Below are 19,219 nucleotides of genomic sequence, written 5' to 3'. Positions count from 1 at the left end.
TAATCGGGTAGAACTTACCCCTAAAAGCTAGCCATTAGAAGGAGGTAGGGGTGCAACTCGGGTCGGGTTGGGTCGGGTTGAGGCCAACCCTAACCCAACCCAAGGTAGCATTCTCTCAACCCTAACCCAACCCAGCCCAACCCGAGCCTTGGGTTGAGGATGTCAACCCTAACCCAACCCACTTCCAAATCAGGTCGGTTTGAGTCGGGTTGAGTTGGGTTCATCTCAGGCCAAATAGAAAATACAAGTAAAAAAGCATAATCTTAGAAGAACATGAGAAACTAGAGCATTGAGGTCGGGTTCGGGTCGGGTCGGGTTGCAAAGGCCTCAACCCTAACCCAACCCAAAATTAAATCGGGTTGGCTTTTCCTAACCCTAACCCAACCCAACCTGAGAAAATGCCAACCCAACCCGAGCCAAAATCGGGTTGAACCCGTCGGGTTCGGGTTGAGCCCGACCCAAGTTACACCCCTAGAGGGAGGGTGCCCATCCCCATCCGTTTCACTTATCCGATGTGGGACTATTTGCTTTTGCGTGGGACCCCAACAATTTCCCCCTCCACGCGGAAGCAAAGTGGGAACCAAGAGATACTACACCGGGGTTTCCGAGATCTTCCTCGAGGGACATTTCCGCCCTCGGAGGCAAACCAGGGTTACCATGCACTAAGCTCTGATGCCATTTTATTCTATAATGGAGACGGAGATACAAAAGAAAGAAGAGAACAGCTGGAGTAGCATATATGAGAGAGAGTTCCCCTCACACCCGGTATCTATATGTATGCGTGTGTACATATGGAATGACAAAAATGCCCCCCATAGAAGGAACACACATATACGTCAACAATATGTATTATGTGTATAAAAAAATAGGATTTTGGGGGAACTATAATGAGAGTAGTTTGGGCTAATAAATAGGACGTAGACCATAAGTAATATAAATATAGGTGGAAAGGGGGGCTAAATAATCATATTGATAAAATTGGAAAACTAGCATGTTTTAAAGAACCTTAACTTAGAAAGAGAATTGACACAGTTTACTCAATAAATTGGATTTCAGGATCATAGCCCTTCGAGATCATCTTCAGGACCTTCTTTATGTCACTTACACTCGATAATCAAAGGCAAGTGATAGTTGGCTCATTCTATAAAAGCATTTTAGTGGGTTGTAGTTCCTAAAAAGAAATTTGAGACCGATGTGTGATGAATTTTCTTTGAAATAGACATGAACCTTTGGATTCACAATTCTTTTGCCATGTTGTCTTTCATTTATGTGATGTTTACCTAGTTATATCACTTTGCTATGTTCTACATGGTATCCTTTCTTCTCTTATTTCTATGACTTGTGGATATTATGCATGCTCTTTTAGCGGTTCTTACATTCACGTCCGTGCTCTAATTATTTATTTGTTTCGTGCATGGACCGTATTATAATACAATCTCAGTAAACTGCTAATTTATTTTATGACTGTACTGCAGGATCTTGTTCATACTGCAGGGTGGGTGAAAATATCATCGAGAACTATAGTTTAAGAAATAATTTCGTAACCCTAACCCTCCAGTTCTCTGCCTACACCCGGAAGAAGAAGCAGAAGAATAATAAAAAGAAAATACTTACCCTTTTTGCTAATATTTTTCCTACTCTAAAAAAATTACAAAATCAGCTCTCCATTTATAGATCTCCAAAACCCTAGAAATACAAAAATGGAGGGAGAGATGGTGAACGGAAAAAAGAAGAAGAGAAAGAGACTCGATGTTAAGATCCAGAGTCTCTCCGAAACCAACGACAAAATCCCTCCCATCGTTGGCTATTTTCCATCAGGTTTTGATCCCCAAAATAGCCGTAAATCTGATGCCTATGACGAAGAAAACCCTAACCCTAACCCTAAAGTTAGGGTTTTCAGGCACAAGAACAAGAACTTCCTGCAAGTCCTCGTAAGCCCTAACCAATCCAAAGTCGAGTTCGTCGGTACGAGTTATTCTGGCGAAGCTGCCCTTCCTCAGCTCTGTTCTTATGCCCTAGGGATTTTGGACAAAGATAAACAATCTCTCAAGATTGTTCCAATTGCTGCAAACAAGGTAATTTTCTTCATCTTTTTTCACTCTTTCTTTTTCGCATTCACTAAGAAACTGTTTGGATACATAGATTTTGTAATCTAGGACTGTAATATACTGGATTTTACAAACTAAAACCTTGATTTTATAGGCTAAAACCTTGAATTTATAAGCTAAAACTTGGATTTTATATGATCCTAGATTATAAAATCCAGGTTTTCGCTTATAAAATTCAGGTTTTTACTTAAAATAATCCATGTTTTAACTTGTAAAATTCATGATTTTACAATCCCAGATTTATAAAATCCATGTATCCAAGGTTGAACCCTTGATTACATGTAAAAGTTAAAACCTTTTCTTCGAAATGTTAAAGATATGAGTATTACAAAAACATAATTTTTGTAATGATAAAAGAATTTTACAATATGTTAGGATAAGTGCTTCCTTGTATCTATATGTAAAAAAAGGTTGCATTGCTGCTTGTTTGCAATATTGATGGTTTAGAATGAATGGCATTTACGTTTCATGGCATAGGAATCCTGAAAAAACATGTTAAATTTTCAAGTATTTGCGATATGGAAGTTTAACTGATAGCAATATAACTCTTTAATTACTAGTTGTAGGTATTGCTATCCAAGCATATGTTGAATTCTTAATATAAAAACTCTAGTAGTAATATTGTGGTCTTTTAGCAAATATCTGCAGGTTTTATGGCAAAAAAATAGACTATGCTGTAGATGCATATGCGTTGATTATCAACTAAAATGAGGCTATCATGTTATTCATAAAATTGGAGTACAAGTCACAAGGAGCTTGAAACTCATAGTTTCATGATGAAATATTAGTCTGTTGTTTTTCTCTATTGCAAAGGGATTTGATGCCACAGTAGGATTGAGTTATGACACTATAAAGATTAAAGAATGGCATAGTCTCCTTGGGCCTTTTACCAAATCTATCTCGAAATGTGTTTTTCTCAATTTTGATCCAGTCTAAGCCTAGTCAAGTCATTCTAGTGGAGTTTAGAGTGACCAAGTCATCAAATTTATATGATGTGTTAGGAACTGAGGGTAATGTAAAATGTTTCAGTTTTTTCTTTTTTGATAGGTTATCTGTAGAATCTCTAGTGTTTTACCTACATTCACCTTATAAAGGTGCTACTGTGTTTGGTATCCTTCAGGTTTGGAGATTACTAGCCAAGGTTATTTTGTTTCAATTGAATCAATATAAACTTTGATTTCAGTTGAATTTTCTTACAGAGGGCTTGCTGGTGTCTGGTACCAAGCCTTGGTAGGCCTGCCAGCCTTAGAGGATGGAAATTGTTCTACGTAGTTTTGATGCTATTAACGCTCTTTTACGATGAATCGTATCTTTAGTTTCCTCCTAGTATTATGATGATTGGTTTTTGTTTCATATTCTATAGATCCTACTACATTGGCTTCACTGGTACGTGTTGTTCCATATTTAATTGGTAGTATATTAATTTACATGCCTAGGTATCTAGTGACTTGGCAGCATTGTGTTTGACCTTAGAGGTTACATGCAGATCTTTAGGCTGGAACCAAGAGTAAGAGAACCTCCTAAGGAGTTAAATGAAGAGGACCCTATTGCAGAAAAGCAAGCAAACAAAATGAGAGACCTCACTAACCTCTATGGAACAAAGAAGGATATAAGAAAGGTATAACTGCACCACTTTTCTTTTTATAATTGCTGTGGATTATTGCATTTGACATGGGGATTTCTTATCCATTGGTTCAGACATGCCCATCCATCTCGTGGTAAATATGTTCCAACTTCTTCATATTATTCTTTTCTCTGTGGATGAAAATTAACTGAAAAGAAAAGCCCGAAAACTCATGTACAATTTTGTTGATGATTTTCAAACACTTGTTCTTCTCTTTTTTATGAATAATTTGAAAAAGTGGAATTCATTAGCCAAAATGTGGGAGCAGAATATCCTTTAAACTTTAAAACAAACTGAAGACCGTGAGATGTTGAAATATCTGAAACAGATGGGTGTATTGGAGCTTTATTGAGCTCCATAGAGAAGACGTGTACAATCTTTCCCATGTTTATCTGAAGATTCTGTTTTATATGTCATCGCTGTGAGTATGAGTAACCTGAGTCACAGTTATTAAGTCGGGAACTCTCCAAAGATGGAAATATTCCTCCATGTTGGTGCATTCCTAGCCAGGTTGCACATCAATAGCATCCTTCATTGATAACAACTTTGGGGAAGATCCGGGAAATTCCTACGGCAATGTTCAACATACTTTGCCTTCAACTTATTCCAACCTGCTATGTGTAAACTGTTGGTAGTTACTTAAGTTATGCACAGTTTCCCTCTTGATTTTGCTTGGACTTTGTGACTTAAGAACTTCGAAGTGTGAATTGGATAGCAGAATCAGTAATTTCTTTTAATTTTAATGGAAAAATATCATTGTATCTTGACATTCTGAAATGCCTCCATCAAGCCAGTAACAAAACAAGTTAGAGGAATGATTTAATTTAATTAACCAACTAGGGGGTATTCTGGTCCTTTCATAGTTTCATGTATAACCCTAGTGACGCATGTATATATAATATATTCTGTGAGAGGGAGAAGATACCTCTCTTTCTCTCTCACTTCTCTCATCTCTCTCTTTCTCCCATGAAACCTCGAACAATCTGCGATTGGGATATGTCTTGATTAACTAACAAGAATCACTGTATTTAAATGAGGTTACATGCTGTCAAAGAGAGCATGTGATTTATTTCTTTATTTAACATGTTTTGCTACTCTGACATTCTTATCTTCTGGGCCGATAAAAAAAGGCTCGCAAATGGGATTCACTGCGCCTGAAAGAGGGCGATCTTGAGGCTCAGAAAGATTTAATTGAGGATATTAGAATCAATGTGGAGGCAGCTGCTGATGCCACTGTGTATGGTGCTCGCAATATTCCACCCCACGATGAAACTGCCACTACCCCTGATAAAGCTTATCTGTTGGACAAGATTATTCTCAAAGTGGAACATGACCACCTTTCTGATGTTCTAGAGCTTATCCAAGTAGCAGAAGATGCAGCTTTATCAACGGAATTTTGGCAGCAGAATGCTTATCCGACTTTTGTCTCTAATCGAATTCATAAACTTGGGGAGGTCCAGGTACGACTTATGCACTTTGGTTTTATGTAATGTGTTTGTCCATTTTTTAATCATTTTTTCATATGCCAAGACAATTTTTTTAATCACTACCTTGAATTAGGAGGAGGATTTTTTTTATTGTTTTTTTAAAATTATGACTATGCTGTTTGAACTTATTTTAATTACTTCAATTCTTGACACAATCTACATTTGCAGATACTACTAGTTTCAGTCTTTGATTATTTGCTCTCATCTTGGTGTTAGTTTATTGTTGGGTGGTTGGTGCATTTCTTTTCCATTACTTTTGGATTTTTTGTGGTTCTTTTTTTTTTTTTTTTTCCAACAGGTATTTTATTTAAGATAAAAACGTACATAGAAGAGGCACTAGAAAGGCCAACACAAAAATAAAACAAGGAATAGCAAAAGAAAAAGCAAAAAAACATAATATTTATGACTGCATGTGATGTCACAGTTTAGCTTCTTTACATGTTACACTGAAGTCTGTAATCTATTGGCCTTAGAATTTTCTTCTATGGATGTGAGGGAATAAACACTCAGCAAGCCCCATGATGATGTTCTCCATCTCTCTTAATAGACTAAGTAATGACCAAAGATGCTTGGAGCCTTCTCAAGACAATTTGTAGCAGTTGAAGAGTCACCTTCAATTCAGACTTTAGAGCACCTACTGTTTGCCAAGCATCGTACTCCAAACATGCTGCTTTGACCTCATCATCGATTGTGTGATCCTCATCGCATGAATCTGTATACTCCAAGACCATCTATCGTTAGAATCATGCATAATAGGAGTAAATCGTATCTGATCATAAATTAAACCATAAATTGAAAGATTCATTCATATTTATATATGAGAAAAGAGTTCCTACTCCCTTGAGTAGATAACTTATCTACTCCGTGGTCTTAAAATACAGTGGGGGCCACATTGTTTGGGTGATCCAAAGCATTAATTTGATGGGCCCTCACATAGATAGGGTGTGCCCAAAAAATTAGGTCTCTTGTCGATGTAAGTAATGCCCTCAATCACATGCACTCTACTTGGTTGGCTGAAACTGCTTTGATTCATTCGAATTTCTCATTTGTCTTCTTCTTTCTCACGAGAGAGTTTTCAAAGGCTTTTTTCTAATGCAAATGAATGGAAGGGGAGGTCTTCCGAAAGAATGTCTTATTTTCTTTTATACAAAACTTAATTAAGATAGATCACATGAATTGAAGATCGCAAGATTCAGACAATTAAGATTTAATCATGAGATTCAAATCGAAATCCATAAGATTTGATTTGAATTGTAATTCATAAGATTTTTAAAAATAATGATTACGAGTGACTGTTGTTACCATTAAGTTGAGTTTAAGCCAATCTTTAGGAGGATCAATCAAACCATCAAGCCCTTTTAGAAGGATCACAATCCTTACAAACGTCAACCCGATCAGACATTAATATATTTGAATGAATATCAATAAACAAAATTTTGAAGCTTTTTCAAAGGCTCTGATAATTATAAGTTTAAAACATTAATTAACCTGATTGTCTTCCTGTTTCAGACTAGAGTTCCTTTCCAAATAAGTCAAATAGCGGGAGTGAGAAGGCTGTTTCATAGACAATTCGATCTTTTGTTGCCTATAGGACGTTGCTCCCATTTTAGAGGTCACACTTTTTGGAAACTCGGCTACTGGGAAATATTTATTGAACAGATACAAAAGGTCATATAGATCTGAGCTCACCAATCAACAATAAAAAATATGCTCAGGGATTTTCTCCAAAAATCACAGAACATTCAGTAAGCATCTCACTACTATGTCGCTTTTGCAATTGAGTTCCAATGACGAGGACTTGAATTTCCATGGCCATCCACAAAAAGGTAGAGGAGAAGAATCCCAATGTATGGCTATTATGCACCAAACTAGTTATTGGGGTAACAACAAAATAATTTAATCAAAAAATTACCATAATGATCAGAGGCCTCAATGACACTATTCTTTGAAAACCGATGATGAAATATCAATAACACTCTTCTTTGAAAACCAATGATGAAATATCAATAACACTTGAAAACAGATGATGAAATGTACAAATCTCAAACTTTGGCCAAAAGAAGCAAGAATTTGTTAGAGGATCTTAAGGGGGCAGTCCTTCCATTAAAATCAGGGTAAGAACCTTTTCTGGTCCTATCTAGTCAAGATAATTTAATACCGAGACAACCCTGCGTCCATTCGTTCCTAGCCTTATTTAAAAGATCGGTAAAGTTAGTTGCAAGTTTAGAATCCCCACATCGATTATCAAGCAAAAAGAAAGTGTTGGCCCTGTCACTCACGTTGAATCTACATTGTTTTATGGAAAAATTGAACTCTAATTTCCTAGAGTTCTATACAGAGGATCTTTCGCATTACATTTCCATAACTGGGGAAATGTATTAGACACTTGCTATTTACAAATTACAATAGATTGTTCTGGCCCACTGATATTTAGTATTGGAAAATAATTTCCAACATTTTTCGTTAGCAAAGCAAAATTTTGTCTCATGCATTTTATTTTGAGACCATAGTTTCCTTTTGGATAAATTGTCAATTATGCATATGAAAACTTTTAAACAGAGGGTCATCATTTTAAAGAATATTCCTTGGAATTCTCTTGATCTTATTAACCACGGGAATGGTAATGCTGGACATAGAATAATATTTTTTTTTTTGAAATGGCAAAAGATTCCATTAAAAAAAAAACAAAAGACTGAGAAAGTCTTTAGCGAAAGCATGAAAGAAAATACAATAAAGAAAAAAAGAAACAGGCAAATCAAGGAGGGAGAAAGTCAAATTGTTCTACTTTCGCCCTTGCCACACCCTCCTTAGCCAATCTATCAGCCACTTCATTTGCTGACCTCTTGACATGAATGAAAGAGATTGTAGCATCGCCCACCCTGCCCTTTATTTCGTCGAAAAAAGGGGCAAATCTCCAAGGAACCGATATAGAACCACACAGCCATCTAATAACATTAAGGGAGTCCCCTTCGATGACTACCTTATTTAAATTCTCAGCCTGAAGGGGCCTAATTTCCATGATGGGCTGCACGCACCTCAGCTTCATTGGCATCTGCTTCCCCAATGGGACCTCTAAAAGCCCATCTCACATCGCTGATCTCATCTCTTAGAATGCCCCCAATTCCTGCTAGACCTGGATTGCCCAGGCTAGAGCCATCAAAGTTAAGTTTAAGAAACCCGTGAGGAGGAGGTTCCCACACTTGGTTAAAGTTAGGCATTCTCTCTATGTCAAAACAAATTTCTTTCCACCCATACCATAAGTCATGAGCAGTCGCAAACTGAAAGCTAGGTAATGTCCTCACCCAAGAAAGGGTACACGCAATCGCCTTGCTGTAGAGGAGTAGCGAGCTTTTGGAATATCCTTTGAAAACTCGAGCATTACACTCTTTCCATAACACCCAAGTAGTCGCTAGAAGAGAAACCTTCCAAAGGCTAATATTATTTTAAAATATTAGATAGAAGCATTCTTAGGATGGTAGTCTGCCTGATCAACGAGAAGTTTTTCCTTTCCAATTACATAATCAAGATTTAAGTGTCTCCACCACCGGTTTTCATTCATGGGAGCTGAGGTCACTATCTTTCACGGGATTCCCTAACTACTAAATGGGAAAAAAGGGGCCACCTAGACCTAGAGGATTGGTTCAGTGTATCAACTAGAACTCCACTAATATTAATTCTGCTGATTATTGATTTGGTCTTATTAATCTTTTGGTTGAGGCCAAGAAAGTATTAAGGGATATATTGTTAATAGAGAATTGCTAGCGCCCATCGCAAAAGGCATTTCGCGGCTGGTCTGTCGCATGTCAGACCACCCACCTCGTGAATGGAGACAAAAGCTGTTGTCTTCATTCACGAGGTGGCTGCTGTGAGATGCAACAGACCATCCGCGAAATGCCTTATGTGATGGACGCTAGTAAATCTCTTGTTAATATTAGTTATTAATATTTGCAAGGTCATCACATGTATGTTTTGCTTGCTTACCTTTACATTCTCTTTTCACCTTGAGACTGTCAGTATAGTTCCTGAAGTTATTTTGCTTGCGTTGCAGTTAAATTGATAATTTTATAAAAATATTTTGCATACATTTTAACATATGAATTACAAGACATAAAATAATCTACTCAGATAATTAAAGATGCATCAGAAATAAATTATATAAATAATAGGAAGCAATATAAATAAATATTAGTCTAATAAGCATGTCAACGTGGTATACAACACATCAATTGTAATAAATCAGAGGGTGTTGTTATATCATCATGGTGGTTGGAGTGTTGTCTGTGTACTCACGATCAACTAAGAAATTTGCCAACAGATTTCTGAGTTTGATGCAGCTAATCATGGGCCCAGATTTGTTATTCAAAATCAGTTGGACGTTGTCACAAATAGTTTTCTCAGGAATTTATGGAATTCTGCTGATGCCAGCGAATGCACGATTTACATTGGCTACAATTTAACTACTTTTTCACCACATATCCCACCTCCTTTTATTATATAATTTTAGTTTTTTAATATCCACTTAAAAACCTGTGACCTAATGCAATTGCTTTTTAATTTTTTTACCATTCCAGCTTCTCTATGACTGATTTTGTGCTTCTTTAACTAAATTAGAATATCAAATTTTACAGGATGAAGATGGAAAGAAGAAACTTGCTTGTATATTCTCATACATGACTCACCTTATAATGTTTATGAATCTACCAAGCCATTCTCAGAAGTCTATGCAGCGATTCCACAATAATTCTGGAAAATACCACAATATACCCATCACTATATTTCAGAAGTTTGTCAAACTGTTTGTGAATTCCGAAGCAGACAAACTTTCTAACGAAAAGTTAGATCTTCTCATAAGCTACATCTTAGTCCTCACACTTTTTGTGGATGGGTTTGAGACTGAAATATCTGATATTGCAAAGGACTTGAAGATGAAACCCATGCAATTGAGACTGCACTATCAGAACCTGGGTTGCAAGCTTTCAAATGTGAAAAAATCTATCATAGTTACCCTTCCGGTACCTCTGGAATTTCCAGAGCTGAGGACAAAGCGGACAAAGCGGAGGTAGAAGCATTCCATTATTACGAGGTATGATTTTTACGCATAATCCATGTTCATGGGAGATTGAAGCACTATCATTCTCATATATATGTTCACACTTACATATCAAGTTTTTTAAACTCTAAAGTTGGTTGATGAGGGCCTTAAGGTTGACTGTAAGTTCTGTTTATTGCTCCAAGTTTTTTCAAGTTCTAGAATCTTATGATATGATTAGATTTTGAAGTATTCAATCAAATTTTTATTGGGTTTTCTACTAAATCATTTTGGTGTCCTAAGAGAAAGTCGCCCCCTTTATGCAGACTCTCTTGGTTGACTCATTCATTTTTTTTCGAGTAGTCAATTGAGTTTATAAATACAAGGTCTTCTGTATTTTGTCAAAAAGCACTGCTGGCTGTGCTGCTGATTTTAGCTGTGTGGACAATTGTTGTAATGTTACCCATTCAAGGTGAGGCCCAATGTTCAGAGGTCAGTGCTATACTGGTAGATTGCTTGGGGGACTCTCTTTGGCCAGGTTGGATTTGGGTACCATGACCCAAGCTCCTGTATTTTGACGATGTTGAAAACATATTCTATTGAATTTTCATAGGGCTAGTTGTGAGAGATGGAAAAGTTTTGAGGGTGGTGGGAGTGAGGGGAGCATAAAAAACTCCTAAGAAGCAGGAAAACTAAAAACCAATTTATTGTAGGTATTTTCTTTTCACCATTTTTTTGTGCTCCCGCTGAGTCGTGCCTCACTCTGCCTCTGCTGTCCCTCTCACACAATTGAGCCCACCAATATTCCATGGAATAATTTTTCATGGTTGTCAAACATGGCCCAAGTGTGCTACTGGGGACCCCACATTGGCTGAAGTTTCTCAACAACAACCCCCCCCCCCCCCCCCCCCCCCCCCCATCATTATGGTTAGTTACTAAGGGGCTTTTTGGATTGGGGGAAAAACATTTCTTGTTGAATTTTTTTTCTTAGGAAAGTTTTTTCGATTTCATAATTTAGGGGGAAATGTTATAGTAATTGTTTATTTAGAGGGGTATCATTATAAATTAAATGATCATTCCAGAAAAAAAAATCATTATAAATTAAAGGCCCCTTTAGTAAATTAAAGTTCACGTTAACGGACAGGATTTGGGCACAATGATTCCTAACCTGTCCATCAGATTCATATCCTAAGGCCTTGTTTCGATTGCAGGAATTTTCTGGAAAAGTTTGGAAAGGAAAAATATTTCTAAAATTTCCTACTTTTTTATTACAAGAAAAGGATAACTTTAAGGAATTCAATTTTTACATAGAGGGACCTTCAATTTAAAATAAAACCCCTCCAGAATAAAGATGATCATATCATTTTCCATCAGAAATGTTTTCCCTGTAATCAAGACAGGGTAGGTCCTAAACTATTAACGATCGTGACCCTGACCTCAGTGACCCATATTTTTTTTTTCTTTTCATATCTATGACAAGCGTTATCCCTCCAACACTAAGATATAAGTTATAACTGTGTACAACTTAAATAGAACAGAGACACAGAGTAAGAAAAACCCTGAAAAGCATGGAACCAAATTATGACTGATTTTTTTCCTTGTGTTTTAGCCACTTCTCACACTACCCATTCAAATCTCTCCTGTTTTACAGACTTTATTTCAAATCAACCCCAATGGAGGTGTTAACATGATTACATACAAACTTTACGTTCATTTCTTATAATACAAGTTAACAATACACTTGGGTAGATATATTGAATGGGATTTGCTAGCGTCTATCGAGGAAGGCATTTCGCGGATGGTGTGTTGCATGTGAAAGCAGCCACATAGGCTCACTTTTCAATAGATTTTGTCTTCATTCATTTATCCATCCACGTCGCTGCTCTCACATGCAACAGACCATCCGCGAAATGCCTTCCGCGATGGACGCTAGCAAATACCAATTATTAAATACAAGAATTTTAGGGTTGTTCGTGAATTCTTGAAGTTCAAAATGGGACAAATAAAGTTCTGATTTTTTAGAGATTTCTTCTTTTCAATACAAGTTTGTAACTATATGCTTTTGATTTTTGCATTCCTCAATCTTACTAATGAGGTATCCTTGGCTTGTGAGATAAACTGTCCTGATCACGATGCTCGTTTCTGTTCATGGAATCCTCTTATTGTTGTTTTTTCTATATAATAGCATAAAAACACAGAAGAAAAAAAACAAAAAAAAATGGAAACGATATCAGCACAACCATAATAATTTCACTAATCCATCTTGCCTTTTCAAAAAAGCTTTCACAAGCCAATTCGAAAAGAAAAGACAAGCTGAGTTAGCGCAATCCGTAAAACATGGCAAAGTACGGAATGGGGGTAATAGTTTTGAGAAATTATGAATTTCGGGTACTTTTTAAAACAATCATCATACACGGGTGATTCTTCAAAAACGGGTGGAAAAAAGACCCTAATACTCTTCTGACATGATCAGAGTCCTCGTATGTTGCCCTTCTTGACATATTCACAACCCAAAGTCAATCATTATCTTTAAAGAAATATTTTATTATTTCTCACTTCTCTTTTGGTCGAGAACGGCGGTGTTATTGAATATCTTATTATTTCTCACGTCTCTTTTGGCTTAGAACGGCGTTGTTATCGAATATTTTATTATTTCTCACGTCTCGGTAACGTTATTGAATATTTTATTATTTCTCACATCTCTTTTGGCTGAGAATGCCGCCGGATTCTAGAGTATGCCTCTGGATTCAAGAAACACCCATCGTTCCAAGATATCAACTACACCGCCTGATTCTACAGTACGTCGCCGGAATATAGAGTATGCCGCCGGATTTTCTGGGATCAAACATGTGTTCCAAACGTATCGAGTACGCCGCCGGATTCTAGAGTACGCATCAGGAATATTAAGGGGTACGCCGGCGGAAATAAGGTGTAAGCGGAAATAGGGTGTATACCGGCGTAAATAATGGGGTACGCCAGTGGAATCTCATACAGAGAGGTGGTATTATTAGAAGACACCACCGTTCCATATTGATATCCACGTGTCGTAGATCCGACCATCTATGCATATTGGCGACAATGAAGATTTAAATGAACCCAAGGGACTATGGGTTCAACGGAAAATTTCAAATCCAAACCAAACCAGCTGTGTATAGAGGTGCCACCGATCCAAAATGTTTTTTAACACGTGTAAAGCATCCATCCGTCTTTGGTTATTTCCGACGGCCAAGATAGAAACGAACCCACGGTTCTGTCGGTTCAAATAGATATTCAGACGAACCAAAAGAAGCCTTGTGAAGCGCGCCAATTTAATTGGCAATGATGAAGAAGGAAGTTGAAGGAGATGTCTGCTGATGTCAGAAGGGTATTGGGTTTTTTTCCCACCCCTTTTTTGAAGAATCAGCTGTGTTTGATGATTGTTTTAAAAAGTACCCAAATCCATAATTTCTCGAAACTATTACGCACATTCCTTACTTTTCTCATTTCCCAAAGAATTGGAAAAGTAGATCTTATTGCCACGTGTTATTATAAAATTCATACTGGTGCCCAATAGAGTTCCAGGTCCTGATAACGTCTTAAGTTATATAGATCCGGTGGCCCAACAAAGCTTACAAGAGAGAGAGGTTGAAGAGGATGATGAAACCAAGATAGCCATCAAATTGAAATTGAAAGATATTCCTCTTTCTCCTCTCAACGTTCTCCTTTTGATATTGACCCTCAATTCTATTACAGACATCCCCACTTGTGTCTTTGCATTATCAAATTCTGCAGTCTTTAACCGGAGAATCCTACACCAACCATTGTTTCCAATCAGTTCAAATCCTCCACCATCACCCCCACAAAACCCAACCTCTAATTGGCCTTTCTTCCATCCTCCAATTCAACAGACAGTCTCTTAATGTTACCTCCTCCACTAACTCATCTGGGCCTAAAACCAATCCACTCACCAAAAAGCTCACAATTACCATCACTGCCACCATTGTCACACTGGTTCTTCTCTCATCGTTAGCCTTCTTCTTATATCGCCATAGAATAAAATACCCAAAACAATCCCATATGCTTAACAATTCACAACAGTTCACAATCAATTCTTCTTCTGCCAATGAGCCTTCATCTTCTTATCATAATCTAAGCTCAATTCGAACGGCGGAGCTCCATCAGCCGAGCCCGGAGCTTTATCCTTTGCCACCACTGAATAAGGCCACTCGCTGGGTGTCAACTCAGGTCGTGTCCTCCTCCGATGAAGACACACCTTACTACTCTCCAGAAGCCTCGATTGCGGGGAACAGCGAGAGTTCTCTCGCATCCGATTCAAGGCAAAATTTTCCAGCCACTGTGACCAAGCCCACTGTTACGGAAGTTATAATTCACACCTCTAATTCTAGTCCTTGTTCTAGTAGAACTTCTCCAGAAACCCGCCTCTCAAATTGTCCTGTTGATGTCAAACAAGCCACTACAACCCCACCTCCTCCGCCTCCCTCAATGTGATACACAGAACCTAAAACACCATCTCCTCCAAAAAGGAAAGAAAAATTGCCATCACCACCTTCTCCACCAACAAACTTAGTGCTTTCCCCTTTGATAAACATTCTGCCGCCGCCGGGAGAAAATATTTCAGGCCAACTACCACTGCCACCACCTTCAACATCACAGATGTGACAGGTGATGATATAATTATAAAGAATGAGGATTTCGAGGATATGGAAGCTCAGAGGGAGAGGCAATGATCTATAGGAGTTGTTTAGTTTGTGGTCGGTTTTGTTACGTTTAGATGTAAATTTATACATTTAGCATGTAAATCCCATAAGGGATAAGATTGTGTACTTGATCGTTTTTGGAGTTATGAGACATGGTTATTAACTTTCTTTCAACTATGACTTGTTAAATTACACTTTGTTATGAGATTTTCCTCTTAATATAAATAATATGGCGTACCTGTTTACTGATTTCTGTGAAAAACAGAAAGAATAGATGATTAGTATAACCTTTTCGATGCGGCGAGTTGAGGCACGGACTAGGTCGCTCTCTTTAAGGTGATTTTGCGCCTCTGCGGAAAACCCTCCGGTGCAACAGATCCGAACGCAATCACCCCCAGGATACAACAGCCCGACGCACCGTCGCTATCTATCTGAAGTGCACAATCAGATAGATCCGAACCAAACAGCGAACACTCCGAATGCCCAACAAATAAAACAGAACAGAGAAAAGAAAACAAAAATAACAGAAAGGAAACTGTTCTGTTTTTGCAAACGACTCAATAGAGATGGAAAAACGAATCAGCAGAGATGAAAGGCTCGTCTATCTGTTTTTTTTAAAACCAAAGAGAGATTCTAAAACAGATGTAAGAACTGTATTTCAAGACGTTGGAAACAATCTCTTTTTATAGAGAAAACGTGTCTGTTGAAGACACCTCTTTAAAACAGTAGAGACACCTTTTTAAAAACGTCATTTAAAAAATTGCCGTTTTTTTTTTAAACGTTACTTAAGAGGGTTGTAACGGTTGGATTAAGTTAAAACTAAAGAGACATGACCGTTGGATTTATAAATAAAAAATCCGTTTAGAAAACCCAACCCAACCCAACACACACACACGCACCCGCACCCGCACCCCGACCCGACACGGCACGGCTCGGCTCGGCTCGCGCGCGCGCGTGTGTGTGTGTGTTTTTTTTTTATTTGATCTTGTTCTTTGTAAAACACCAAAGGCAAACAAATTGAATGCCCTTGAAAGGCCCAAGCCTTTGCTCAACACTCCCTCTTATATGGATGGGAGAATTTTTCTCAACTTCCCATCTTGGACTAAACTTTTAAGAGGTAAGAGAGCTACCTTCAAAAGTTTAAATGATTTTGGTGGGAAAGTACAAGAGAATAGAATCAATTTGACATTTTGAATTTTGGGTGGGAAGTTCAAAATTAAAAAGAAGCTTTTGCAAAAGCAAATGTCTTTTCATTTTAATTTTCTTTAGTATTAAAATACTAACACACTTAAGATATGAATTCACTAGACTATATTACCTGAGTTAGTTAAAAAGGTCCGGACTTCAGGGATTTTTAAAATCCGGGTTGTTACAGTTAGTATCATAGCATCTCCACCACCCCCACATCAATTGGGGGTAAGATCAGACCATTCCAAACAAATGTGTCCCCCATGCCTATTCGATCACTGACACCTTGACGAGGGCGGAAGCGTGCGGAAAGGTTTAGGCGGAATCATGCGGAAAGGTGTAGGCGGAGATCACCGTCTTCAACCTGGTAGAAAAAGAATTCTTGATAAAAACTCTTGAATCCACAAGTGGAAAACCTTGAATCCACAATGGAGGTGTCAGTGATCGAATAATATGCCTACCGCATATGCTATATCAGGTCTGGTACAGTCTGTAGCATACCTTAAACTACCAATAATACTAGCATACTCTTTTTTATTAACACTATCACCTTCATTAGAATACAATCTAATACTAGGATCAAAAGGAGTACATACTGGATTACAATCAAAGTACTTATACTTTTTAAGTATCTTTTCTATATAATGGGACTGGTCTAAAGATATACCACTATCAGATCTTGTAATTTTAATCCCTAAAATTACATTTGCTTCTCCTAGATCTTTCATATCAAAGTTTTGCTTTAATAGATTTTTGGTTTGTTTAACTATTTTCAAGTTAGAACCAAAAATTAAAAGATCATCAACATACAAGCAAATAATAGTACAATTAAGTATTAATATACTTATAATATATACACCTATCACTTTCATTGATTTTAAAACCATTTGATATAATGACATTATCAAATTTTTCATGCCACTGTTTTGGTGCTTGTTTAAGTCCATACAGTGACTTCACCAACTTACATACTTTATTTTCTTGACCTGGAGATATGAAACCACTAGGTTGGTCCATATATATCTCCTCTTCTAGACTACCATTTAAGAAAGCAGTCTTTACATCCATTTGATGAATTACCAGATTATGGATTGCAGCCACTGCAATCAAAACTCTAATGGATGTAATCCTAGTAACCGGAGAGTATGTATCAAAGAAATCTATATTTTCTTTTTGCCTAAAGCCTTTAGCAACAAGCCTAGCTTTATATTTGTCTATGGTTCCATCTGGTTTCAATTTTCTTCTAAGAATCCATTTACACCCTATGGTCTTAAATCCTGGTGGTAAATCTACTAATTTCCAAGTCTGGTTTGACATCAGAGACTCCATCTCATCATTGACAGCTTCTCTCCAAAAGTCAGCATCTGACGAGGACAAAGCTTCCTCTAAAGAAGAAGGATCTCCCTCCAAACTAAAGACATAGAAATCAGAGCCAAAATCCTTGGCTATTTTGGATCTTTTACTTCTCCTAGGTTCAATTTCTACTTCAGGGTTTACCTCAATCCTAGGCTCGGTGCCCCCACTATCTCCAATAGTCACGGTACCCCCACTATGTCTAGATTTAAAAGAAAATTTATCTTCAAAGAATTCAGCATCCACGGACTCTACTATTACACTGTTATTTAGGTCTAAAAACCTATATGTTTTGCTTGTAAGTGAGTAACCCATAAAGGCACACTCTATGGCTCTACTTCCTAATTTGGGTCTCTTAATATTAGGAAGTCTTACATAAGCTAAACATCCCCAAACTCTAAAGTAACTCACATTGGGTTTCTTATTTTTCCAAAATTCAAAATGTGAGACTTTAGTTTTGTAATTAGGAATTCTATTAAGAACATAGCAGGAAGTTAGAATTGCTTCTCTCAATAAGTTAGAAGGGGCTCCTGAACTTAGGAGTAAAGCATTCGTAAGTTCCACTAGTGTTCTATTTTTCCTTTCTGCAACCCCATTTGAAGCGGGAGAGTAATGAGCGGTTGTTTCATGTATAATTCCTAATGACTTAACAAAGTCAGTGAATTCTAATGATTCATATTCACCTCCTCTATCACTTCTTAGTCTCTTAATCTTCCTATTGAATTGGTTCTCTACTTCTAATAGGTATTCCTTAAATATTTTTAAGGCTTCACTCTTATGTCTAATTAAATAAATGATTGTATACTTAGAAAAATCATCTATAAAGGTTATAAAGTATCTTTTACCACTACGGGTCAAGATACCGTCTAACTCACAAATGTCACTATGAATTAAGTTTAAAAGTTCTGAATTCCTTTCAACACTTTTGAAAGGCTTTCTAGAAATTTTAGCCTTACTACATATTTCACATTTGTTAAATTCTTCTAAGACTACTTTAGGAATCATACCTAATACACTCATGTTATGTACATATTTCCTATTTATATGACACAACCTAGCATGCCATGAATTAACAGAAGAAAGCATGTAAACAGAAGAATCACTTTCATTCATTATTTCAACATTCAGTTTGAACATTCCATCACATGCATATCCTTTACCAACAAAGGATCCAAACTTGGTTACAACATACTGGTCAGACTCTATGGTTTGTTTAAAACCAGCCTTGTTAAGAAGAAAACCAGAAACTAAGTTCTTCCTCATGTCTGGAGTATGAAGAACATCCTTCAGTATCACTTTCCGCCCTGAAGTGAAGCAAAGTTCAACGTCCCCAACACCGAGTACCTTTATTGTATGCGAGTCCCCTAGAAGCACCTTCTTCTCATTATCTGCATGAGCATACGTCTTGAACCACTTCCTGTCAAAACACACATGACGGGACGCACCAGTGTCGACCCACCACCCTTCAGATCCTCCAACGATATTCACTTCAGTGATCATAGCCACAAGTGGCTCTTCTATCACGTTGGCTTGAGGGATTGGTGCAGTCTTCTTACATCGACACATCCGTGCAATATGACCCTTGAGCCCACAAATATAGCACACAATTTTGGAATAGTCATTCTTTCCAGAAGTTGTGTTTTGGTCGGACGCTTGAAGGTACCTCGGTTTTGGTTCTGTTGCTTTTTCTTCAACTTCTTTTTGGGCTTCAGATTCACTTGCGGTTTCTGATT

The 19,219-nt window shown here is 37.4% G+C and overlaps 1 protein-coding gene and 1 pseudogene across 2 annotated transcripts; both read left to right on the top strand.

Annotated features, from left to right (window-relative positions):
• Positions 1-1,193: 1,193 nt before the first annotated feature.
• On the top strand, positions 1,194-10,533 carry LOC143885451 (DNA-directed RNA polymerase I subunit rpa49-like). 2 transcript variants are annotated; one of them, XM_077389641.1, is made up of 5 exons: positions 1,194-1,311; positions 1,476-2,075; positions 3,595-3,726; positions 4,863-5,192; positions 9,848-10,533. In XM_077389641.1, exons 2-5 carry the CDS (start codon positions 1,701-1,703, stop codon positions 10,280-10,282), a joined length of 1,272 nt encoding a protein of 423 aa, XP_077245756.1. In that variant the 5' UTR covers positions 1,194-1,311; positions 1,476-1,700; the 3' UTR covers positions 10,283-10,533. The 2 variants fall into 2 exon arrangements, with proteins under 2 accessions (XP_077245756.1, XP_077245757.1); XM_077389642.1 differs by lacking the exon at positions 1,194-1,311 and having other exon boundaries at positions 1,443-2,075.
• A 3,058-nt stretch (positions 10,534-13,591) lies between these two features.
• On the top strand, positions 13,592-15,116 carry LOC143883148 (formin-like protein 6; annotated as a pseudogene).
• Positions 15,117-19,219: the final 4,103 nt, after the last annotated feature.

Source organism: Tasmannia lanceolata, unplaced genomic scaffold (genome assembly GCF_043159265.1).
Source record: "Tasmannia lanceolata isolate RefF3 unplaced genomic scaffold, GAP_Taslan_0.1 ptg000008l, whole genome shotgun sequence".
Taxonomy (NCBI): Eukaryota; Viridiplantae; Streptophyta; class Magnoliopsida; order Canellales; family Winteraceae; genus Tasmannia; species Tasmannia lanceolata.
Note: the sequence above shows the minus strand (reverse complement) of the source record. Positions and strands in the feature narration are given on the sequence as shown.